Genomic DNA, 11,562 nt, shown 5'->3' on the forward strand with positions numbered 1-11,562 from the left:
TATGTAAAAAATTGTTTTAAATATTGTCTATATATAAACAGAATAATATAATATTATAATCTGAATTTATTTTACATCTGATGTCTCTGTCACAGAGACAGAGGGTGTGCTGAAATGCATCCATAGTTCTTTCTTCATTATATCCATATATGCAGCTTTGGCGTGGTCAGTGTAACCTCAGACAAACATTTCCCAAATCAGAAAACATCTTTGATATACAGCGTACAACCCAGCTGATCCAGTAGCTATCATTATCTGCAATACTATGTTGAATTAATCAACACCTTAAAAGGTGTACTTAGCATTTACAAAAGAAATTTTCCAGGTAATGCAGAACATTAAATATAACTAAATATAACAAAGGACTCTTAATACAGCAGAACTTTTCATTACAGAGCGCATCTTCAAATAAATCTGGTATGTAATAAGCTAGAGGCATATAAAATCTTTCAAAGGAAAGAGTAACCAAATACTAAAAGAAAAAAAAAAAAAGCATATTAAAAGAAGAAACTTGTTTATGCTTTGTGCTTTACCAATATGATTACCTCTATCCTTCTCTGCAATTCTTAAATCCCCAATCCGTTCTGCAGAGCTCCTCTGCTACTCTTTGGGTTGTGAAATCAGTTTAATGCTTTAGTGTGGAAATCCTATTTCTACATCTCATTTATTTGTCTTCCTTTTTTCCTAATGCTAAAATGTTCCTTTGACCAATCTGTATGTTTCTTTGCTTTCTAATACACAAACTATTTCAGTGCAGCAGCGTGCCTTCATCAAGTGACTAGTAACCTTAGATTTTTAAAGAGACATCCAACTATCTGTTACTATGATTTAGAAACTAACACCTTGTGGTTTTAACTCAGAGGGCAGCAAATCACCATGTTTACTCCCCCTGCCCCCTCATGAAATAGGAGAGAGACATAGCCTCGATGGTGCTAAAGCCCCCGTAGTGCGCATGAAATATATGCTGGGGAAGACCATCTGGGTTACTCCTGCATTGGGTAAAGGTAAACCCATGCGTGGGATCACTGTTGCCCAAGGACCTGGGAGCACTTGGAGGATGAAGAAGTCTGATATGTGCTTCAGGGAGATTTGATTTCGGGTGAAAATAGCCAATGAATTGAACTGCCAAATACCCCTGTTATTGCAATTGGTGCCTCACAACATCCTCCAGCCACATCCAAAGCCTCCTGTTCCACCAGCTGAGCCGACTCCACCTCATTCGTCCAGCCTTAAAGACTGCCATGACAGATGGAACCCAAAGTTATGAACTAAATTAACTCAGCAGACATTTTGGAAGGATGGCCCATAGACTGAGGGAATGATGTCTGTGACACCTGGGAAAAGGGGTGGTGATTCCTTAGAATGTATTTGGAACCTGAGCATGACATCAATGGTATGGATTAAGGGGTGGAGCCTGTCCTGGTTTTGGCCAGGATAGAGTTAACTTTCCTTGGGATGAGAGGGAGCACAGCTGAAGGGCTGGGTCCTAATCAACCATTGGAGCATTCCATGTCATGTGTCATCAAAGTTCAGAATATAGGCAGGTGTATACTTTCTCACACGCCTTGTTTTGGTTTTGGTTTCTGGATTGGCTGGGTGGAGTTCTTCCGGTGCGGTCAGATCGCTGCTGGGGATGGGCTCTGTACCAGTCGCCATTCAGTGAGCCACTACTGCATTTTTCCTATTTTGGACTACTATTATTACTGTTGGTTATGCTAGTATTTTTTTTTAATTTCACCTACAAATTTCTTCTTTTTTGTCTGTCCCCTATTTCATCAGGGTGGGGGTGGGGGTAAGTAAACAACTGGCCATGTGGCTATTTGCTACCGGCTGAGTTAAAACCACAATACACCTTAAAAGAAGATGATAATGAATGTGACTGTTGCCTCTCAGATGTCTTAAGAGCTGAGAAAGTCTGTAGAGCTTTTATAAAGGTTCATTTAATTACAACTGTGTTCAAACAGAAAAAATAAAAATAGTAGCTATTTTATAAAAAAGATTGGAGCTTGCACCTCAAAACAATTTAATGGGACGATTCAGTGTGAAATCCTCAACATCCATTCGACTGCTATTGATTATTAAAACAAGCAATCTCCTTTCCTCTGCCCCCACACAACTCTCACCAATCTGGGGTCAATTTCTTCATTAAGAACTGCTTCATTCTTAATCAGAGCAACTCGCTGTGCAAATCTGCAGGTTGATATAGATTCCTAGAAGAGAAAAAAAGAAGAAAAATTTCAGTTAGCTTTGCACCAGGTAAGTAGAACAGAATGCTAATGAAGTCATCCAACTAAGATTCTATATTTTACAGAAATAATCTATCATTTCATATTCCAAAACAACAATATTCAAGGGAAATTAGGTTAGCATATTAAAGACAGTGACATACAAAACTGTCAAGTCATAGTACATATTTTATTGACCCAGCCAATCTCCTGATCAGCTGTGTTTCAAATGAATCCCCAGTTGGCACTAAAGGATAAAAAAGCCGTACTACTCAGAAGGTAAAAATTCTTGAATTTTGAGAAAGAGAGAAAATTAATTAAAAGCTTTAATTAAAAGTCTGGGAAAAGAGATGAAGGGAAGAAAAGTGGAAGTCTGGGACAAATGAGAAACAAGCTGGGAGACTTGGGACTAGAAGGAATTGAGGAGAACTATAATACCAGATAAAAATCTGTCAGATGAGCTAAGATGGGGTGAAGGAGGAAAGGAAGGCAGAAAAAAAGATGCAAGTCTGAGTTTGTGGAGGAAACTGTGACAATCAGCGTATAGTCCCATCTAGGGTGCAGAATGAATCCCTCCTTTGAGATCAGCCAATACTTGCATGCCAGACCCTGTTAAAGAACTTATCTACTTAATGCATAAAAAGCCAGCAACTGTTCTCAGATCAAAGAATAAAACATCATGTAGTAGTCTTAGAAGTTTCAATATGATTGATAAACTGTATGAAAAAATTTTCTGAGATGTGCCAGTCTGCATTTAAAATATAAGAATTTACACATAATCTCCACATTAAGAGAACTTTACTACTGTTCTAGACACATATTTCAGAATCAAAGTAATTCTGCAGTTTTCAGTCTTCCAACATATGAAAATACCAGTTTAAATATATGGTCATATATTGGACAGGACTTCTGTCTCTTTCAGTGCTTGGCGGGGTAGTATCTGAATTAAGGTTACATGATGAAAGATCTAGTGTTTATTGCCAAAGACATAATGTATGCACACAGAATCCTAAAAGAGTTTTCAAGCAAAGGAAAGGAAGGCCTTACAATTTAAAGAGCTCCACCCAGTCTTAGCTGGATTCTATGTTTGCCTCTGCTGTACAGTTCCCGTGTTATGATGATCAGCTAATGTGATTTTAATTAAGTTCTATACATATATTATGTACAAATATATGTATGATACACACACACATATATTTCCACCAGACCTCTTTGCCCGGTTCAGTGTGAAGCATATGTTAAATTAATGAGTAGCTAATGAATTCAGTCTTCAATGTCCAATATGTAAGCTGATGATATATTTATTCTATGCTATCAAAATGGTAATCAAATCTGACAGCTGCTAACTTCCTAATCACTTTTTCTGCCATGCTTATTACAGTATCTGAGGGCTTCACAAAAATTAATCAATTAATCCTCTAGGTACTTTGCTGCAAGTGTGTGGAATGACTACACTTAACAGAAGGGAAACTGCAGTTAAAACTACCAAAAAATTTATATTTTATTATTATCATTATGAAGTCTTCTGTTCAAAACAACTTCCATTCTACTTTAGTTACAGCTATAATAATTAGTATATCTACAATTCAGAATCAGCATCTTCTTTCAAGCACAAAAAAATATGATGTAGGTGATATGAGGAATTGTACACAAACTCTTTGGTAGAAGTAGAAACATAATCTAGTTCTCTACAGTAATATTCTGTTTGTCCTCTTCATGAGAGTGCCCTTTCTTTGAATTCTCTGCTTCGTTGCTTTCATTCCAAGAGATAAAGTTGAGTCTTTAAGAAAGTTGCTTTTATTATACAACTTCTATTCATACTGAGGGGTATTTCTGTCTTGTGCTTGGAAATGTATATCCAAGGGAAAAAACCAAACAATCAAACCAAACCAAACATAACTACGCATAATGACTCACAGAACTCCAGATTAAAATTATGCAACTATCCTAATTCTGATATTTACTAATGTTTAGTAAATGACTTAACATCTGTTATGGTTACTTGCATGTATCAGATTTTGGGAAGCTGGGTAAGGATTTATTTATTTTTGGGAGGACTGAAGAAGGTCTGTTGTGTAGATGGTATACGCTAAAGCAAGGACATGGAAATTGTCAGTAGCCTACTCTGAATAATTGCTTGGGCTATGTATTTCCAAAATAGAAACCTAGATTGTGATGTGAAATACAAACACCTGACAAACTGATATACAAAAGGGTGCCTATCCCACACAGCCTAAAATTCATTAACAAACTTATCCAGTTGCATTTGTAACCGGACATCATACTTGCACAATTACATGTTTGCAAATCTGAACAATCTGTTTCCATTTAGCAGCAAAGTCCATTTTCTAAAGAAAAAATGTCTTCAACTAGATGAAGTATGGTACAATGCTTTCCACTGTATTTCAGAAAACAGTCTTAGGCTTAGTAGTTTGTTGGTTTTTTTTTTCTTGTTTATTTGCATTAGAATGCTTTGATGTTATTGAAAATGAGGAAATAAATAGATTATAAATGGCTTTGTGTAGGGTCCTATGTATTCACATCACAACATATTTTATAACATAATAGAATATTTCATTTGGAAGGGACTTATAATGACCATCTAGTCCAACTGCTTGAACAATTCAGGGCTGGCCAACAGTTAAAGCATGTTATTAAGGGCATTGTCCAAATGCCTCTTAAACACTGACAGGCTTGGGGTATCAACTACCTTCCTAGGAAGCCTGTTCCAGTGTTTGACTTGGTAAAAAAATGCTTCCTAATGTCCAGTCTAAACCTCCCCTGGTGCAGCTCTAAACCATTCCCACATGTCCTATCACTGGATACCAGGGAGAAGATCTCAGCACCTTCCTCTCCACCTCCCCTCCCCAGGAAGCTGTAGAGAGCGATGAGGTCACCCCTCAGCCTCCTTTTCTCCAAACTAGACAAGTCCCAAGTCCTTAGCTGCCCTTCATAGGACATTCCTTCCAGCCCTTTCACCAGCTTTGTTGCCCTCCTCTGGATGCATTCAAGGACCTTAACACCCTTCTTAAATTATGGGTCCCAGAACTGCACATAGTACTCAAGGTGAGGCTGCACCAAGTACACCAGGATAATCACCTCTTTTGGCCAGCTGGTTATGCTGCTTTGATGCACCCCAGGATGTGGTTCACCCTCTTGGCACCCTGCTGACTCGAATTGAGCCTGCTGCTGACCAGCACCCCCAGATCCCTTTCTGCAGGGCTGCCCTCCAGCCACTCCTCTCCCAGTCTATACTTACGCCCAGTGTTAATCCATCCTAGGTACAGAATCCAGCATTTTGACTTGTTAAATTTCATCCCATTAATCATAGCCCAATGCTCCAATCTATGTATATCCCTCTCCAAGGCATCTTGTCCCTCAAGCACCTGCCAGTTTGGTATCATCAGAAAACTTGCTAATGGTGCATTCAACTCCTGCATCCAGATCATTAATAAATATATTGAACACAACTGGCCCTAGAATGGAACCCTGAGGAATACTGCTGCTGACTGGTCGCCAGCCAGATGTAGCCCCATTCCCTACAGCCCTTTGATAAACACTACAGCTCTTTTTGTAAACAAAGATATATCACTACATATAATTCTAGTGCAAGAAATTGGTGAAGGGAGATAAAAGTATTTGAAAAATTTCCCCAAAACCCAAATCACCCCTCTCAATTCTCTCTCCCTGTCAATGAAATCTCCAATTGTCTACCATACTCAGTGAAATCTCAACTCCAAAGTCGACAGGAATTCTGCCAAGGCTTTCCGTGTGATCCATAATCTACTTAGAGATCTTACCAATATGTCCTGTGGAAAATTCCTTGGAAATACATTTTCATAATTCAAAGACTTAATCATCAGGAAAACAGTAAATTCAAGAAAAAAACAAATATAGTTCATTACTAGGTGCAAATCATTTCTCAACTGTTCCTTGACTTGAGATTACTTTGAGGAAAGCACATCTAGAGGATTTGTCTATATCTTACTGCAATTTCCACTGATAAAATTATCTTCTGGAAAGAAAGTTAAATTTTTTTTTGTAAGGATAAGAATGAAAGCATTCACACTATAATTGCAAACTGTAATAAAAGTAAAAAGAGCAGGATCTTTAGAGAAGTGAAAACATCTTTGTTGAAAAGAGATAGAAATAACATACATCTATGTTTCTTTTGTCTATAGAGAGCGTTGCTATCATGGTAGTCATGCAGTTTCCTCCCAGACTGTCTCTTAGTACTGAGGTCATCATAGAGTTTCGGTAAGGAATATGGGACCTGTTTTTCTCCGCAAGGGCAATTATTACCTGAAACAATAATAAAAATGGAAAAGGCATATAAATTTACATGTCTATTAACGATTGACACATAAAAAGAACAAAACCAATCTGCTCAGGAACTTAAAACTTCTGATAGAACAGAACTACGCTTATGCAAATCCATTGAAAACTTCTGATAGAACAGAACTGCGCTTATGCAGATCCATTGATTTTATTGAAATAATTTCAATTTAAATTTCAGCATGTTTATATGTCTGTAGGAGCTGGACCTGAAAGACCAAATTTAATTTTAGCATACCCCAGCTTTACACCCTCTCAGCAACATGGAAACTGAACATGGTAAACTGAAAACTACAGACTCTACTAAGACACGGGAACTTACTGAAAATCTTCCTTGTATGTTTTCTCTCATGATATTAAAGTATGGATAGTATTCAAGTAAAAACTTCCTTAAAATTTGCAAAAGAATGCTTTTAAAATTACAGATTCTTAAAGTACATGGTTCTTAGAGTGGTCAATATGTTTATTTATGAGAAAATATCTTGAAAAGTAAAACACAAAATGGTGCATGATTACAATGTACTGCTGGAAAGAAATAATTCAGTTTAGAGTATATACTCCTTGGCCAAAAAGGAAATGGTACACCTACTATTCTCAGTTTCTCTTCTTGTTTATGTTATGGGAACCGATTATTATTTTTAAAAAAGCTGGATTACTCCATGATCTGTTGTGATATAAAAGATTTGAACTGTTATCTGGCCAAGCATGAAAAACTGAAAAACTGTACCCATATGAGTTGTGCAAGCTATCCTAAATGATTTGGAGTCGTTTTCCCTTTAACAAATGCTACACACTAGCATACCTTTTGTTTACGCTGCATCTAAGAAAACTGTTATTTTAGAAAATTTAGTTGGCACTAGTTTCTCCTAAAGGTCTTCAGAAAGTTAAAATTTCTTATTACTATAAATTTTACACTGGCAGCCCAGAGAGGGATGAATGTATACTATGAAAATTACTATCTTGTAAAGGAATCTGGAAACCCATTCCTGGATCAAGGTTTTCAAATCTCATATATTACAACTTGTTAGATGGAAATATATCTGATAGTATATAATATTGTACAGAAACCTCATAGTAGTCTAGTGTAATAAGCATCATCTCAGTCTCTGCCACACAGAGACTACTATCTGAATAGACAAGAAGGAAAAGACCCAGAGGAAAGGTATGTTATTTCTATTAAGAATGGGAACTGTGTTACAGAGAAGTTCATTTTTTCTGAAGTTCATGCAGGAATTCTGTAGCCCAGGTAGAACTTGTACCCTTCCACACTGGCACTGAAAGGCTATATGACCAACTCGCATGATGCAGAAGCCACTGTACTGTCATGTGACAGAGTCACATAACAGAGATGATGATGGTTTTAAGTCCTTTTAGTAAAACCTCACTTAAATGACTAAGTCAATCTTTATAATCCAATCAAGGAATCTAGACTAGAAAGAGGAGAAAACTAAAGGAGAGGAAAATTATGTTCTTTCACAAAGTGACAGCCACCTGTACAGGATCTGAATCTTCTAACAGCCAACCAAATGTGATAATCAGAAAATAATTAATTTCTACACTGTCAAAAAGAAGGTGCTGTTATACTTTTGATATAAAAAAAAAGGTTTGGGATTTGTTTGGGTTTTTTAAAAAGTATTGATAGATCTAAGCTTAAAAGACCTTAATAATATTACTGAACCAGGACTGTAATCTGCTGATTTCAATTAACATAATTTAAGGAAAAAAGTTTCATTTTGAGTGGCCAAACCACTTTAAGACCTAATTAATTTTTTAAACATGGAAACTGTGAGAAACATTGTCACTTCTTATAAAATTGCATCCTCTATAATAGCATAGGAGCAGGTACAATCACTCACAAATAACTTCACTGAAACATTTGGAAATATTGTTAAGCATAAAAGAAGGCCTGAGACTCACAAGTGGTTATGATATGATCTGAAGTGTGCCCAAGGTGCTTGTTCCTGTCCACATCCTTTGTGCAAGCAGTTAACTTCACATAGGGAATAGATTAGTACCAGTCCCTCATGCCAACTGGTAGCCAGAACATATTCTTAGAGCACCCATAGGAGATGACAATTTGGGGGGGGCATCACTTGTGGGTACAGAGCTATCAGCTACATCTATATCTTGCAGTTTAGTGTATCACATGCTGTGAAGTCATATGCCTGCTCCACAGGGCTCCTTATTTTTTTTTTTCCTCCTGTCCGTCTGCAGTCACAAGATCTTTGACATTGCCTTTGATCCAGACCCAGAATCTTTCCAGATTCCTGCCCACACCTCCCCACTCTTCAGATTTCTGTCAATTAAGTTTCCCATCCCATCTCTCATTTTTAGTAGAGGTCAGCAGTTTAAGGTCTGGTCCTTAGAGAAAAAAATCCAAACTCTACTGCGGGTGTCTTGTAATTAATTACTTTTTGGACAACATATGCTTGTTTCCAATATATACTACAGGTCTTGCCGGAAATAATTCACCCCCAAAAAAATCACGATTTGCTAATCAGAAACAAATGCATGTATTTCACTTTAAATTCTTAATAAGGTCCTATTTGTTCTGTTACTCTAATGTCTGTATATGTTAATTAGGAAATAACAAAACCAGAAAATTACCTTTTCTATAGGATGTGAACAAATCTCACATTAGGTGGCTGGCAGATTTCAAATTTTATTAGCAAAAACTTTAGTAGGTGTGAGCAGCAATCATTTACTAACCAATAAAATATTTCTGTATGCCCTAAATGGAGCGTGTGTTAAATGACAGTTAACACACATATTCACCAAACCAGTGAGAATGTTTTATTCGATTATTCTGAGAAAATACATATAGTTCTAACTCCACTATAATGTCAAATCATGTGGCTGTATCACTGTTAATTTGTAACTCTAAATTTGGTCCAGGATACCCTATATTGTGTATCAGAAGGGATTATCTACACACACGAAAAAAAAGGTAGCCGTAATTCCAGAACATGCTACTACATTTTACAGACAACAGATGCTACCCAGATATGGTAGTAGGGACTTTTAAGAGCACTTTTGCATCAAACACTAAAATTGAATTGTCCCTACTGTCATTGTAGATCAACTGCATGACACTGTCTCATCTTTATTTCGCTCTAGACACATAGGCCACTTGGAGGAAAAGTGCTTTATTTGAAGTGATTCATTTGAAGATTTTTTAACACTGTGGATATTTAATGACTAGACCAAGTATGATAGCACAGAACTGTGTTCCCGTTGTCATCTTGACACAAATAATTTTACAGGACTATTTTATATTATGCAAGGTGTTTAGAAATGGCATAACTCAACACTAAAACACCAGTAGATAACTGAATAGTTGAGCATGTAAACAAGTTGATTTTGAGGAATCTTTGTACTTTAGTATCAGTCACTGCAAGGTCAGAATTGAATGGCCCAATTCCCACTGAACAAAAAGATATTTTTTACTGTCTTCAGTGGTCTTTTATTCAGTATTAGAAAACATTTTGATTAATGATATGCAATCCCAGACAGAACCCAATATGACTATCTCCAGCTGTATTCATTCTAAAATATGAGTTTAAGGTTGTATGACAAAACATTAATATTTTACGCTTCTAGAGCACTTCAAACCTGAGTATCTCAAAACACACTATACAGATTATTAAATTCAACCTCACAGAAGCTCATGCAATGTTGCATTATAAATACATAAAAATCATACAGTAAATAAGAAGGATCCTGAGTACAATTCGTATGATCCTGAAGAGGTCCATTTTAGAATCACTTACTCTTATCACTTCCCATGAGTGCAACTGAAATCAGACTTTTTTTCTTCAAGGTAAAATTTAAACAAATGGGGGGTATGAAAAAAATTCTTTGTGATAGTAAACAACTGACTGCCACCACCTTCTTTTGACAGATGAAATATCTCTGATCATAGATTAAATGAAATCTAAGAGATTTCTTCTTGTTAACAAAAAACCACAAAACACAAAAATGAAAAGTGTTCTTCCCAGTAAGTGGAATAAGTAGTCATATTTCCTAATCATAATTTTAAAGAATTTTCACATATAGACACCTACAAAATTTTCAGTTTTAATAGATTTCCTCAACTGTAAGTTTTTATAATAACACATATACTGGAGTATAAATTAAAAGGGACAAATATGAATTTTAGAGTTTCTCTCACTAATTTATCCCACTAAATGACAGCTTCGCAGACCTGCTATTGTTAGATATAAATTTTTTTAAAGAAGCCTTAGGAAAAAAACACTGTATTCTCCAGTAGAATTCCAAAACATAACAAATTTCTGGCAACAGAAACAGTATTTACTGTACTGTGAAAACAATATTATGTATTCAGTATTAGAAAGACCTTAATTTCTCTTAACATGTGTGAGGTCTGAAATCCACACTTGAAAATCTTCAATGATTGCAACTTAATAGCACAGCATCCACAAAATAGATTTCATTGATTGCCAAGACTTTCTTACCCTTTGTACTGGGTCTGGCTGAACTGGAATTGGTTTTCCCCTACAGCAGCCGTCATGGTGCTGTGTTTTATGTCGGGAGCTGGCAGGGTGTTGATAGCACCCTGGTGTTGTGGCTACTGCTGATCAGTGCTTACACAGCACCAAGGCTCTTTCTGATATTTCCCCCAGTGGGACGGGGTGGGCAAGATCTTGGGAGGGGACACAGCCAGGACAGCTGACCCAAACTGACCAAAGGGATATTCCATACCATATGACGTTTGCTCAGTATAAAGCTGGGAGAAAGGAGGAAGGGGGTGGGGTCACCCTCGGTCCTCTGAGGCAACCACTACGCGTATTGGAGCCCTGCTTCCTGAGAAGGCCCGACATCGCCTGTCCATGGGAAGTAGAGACTAAATCTGTTTGCTTTTTGCTTCCGCGCGCGGACTTTTCCTTTGCCTTGCTTATATTAAAACTGCTTTTGTTTCACCCACAAGGGTTAGTTTATCTTCTTTCCCCTCTTTACCCTATTGAGAAAACAAGGGGAAAAG

General features: G+C 36.9%; 1 protein-coding gene across 1 annotated transcript in view; it reads right to left on the minus strand.

Annotated features, from left to right (window-relative positions):
- Positions 1-11,562, minus strand: part of KIF6 (kinesin family member 6) — a 175,774-nt gene that overhangs the window by 115,625 nt on the left and 48,587 nt on the right. Inside the window, exons 8-9 of the mRNA XM_026844613.1 lie at positions 6,384-6,527; positions 2,124-2,210 (exon numbers count right to left, since the gene is read on the minus strand). Of these exons, the coding sequence (XP_026700414.1) occupies positions 2,124-2,210; positions 6,384-6,527 (231 nt within the window). The remainder of the gene's footprint in view (positions 1-2,123; positions 2,211-6,383; positions 6,528-11,562) is intronic.

This window comes from Athene cunicularia (genome assembly GCF_003259725.1).
Source record: "Athene cunicularia isolate RWA chromosome 3 unlocalized genomic scaffold, athCun1 chr3_part1, whole genome shotgun sequence".
Classification (NCBI taxonomy): Eukaryota; Metazoa; Chordata; class Aves; order Strigiformes; family Strigidae; genus Athene; species Athene cunicularia.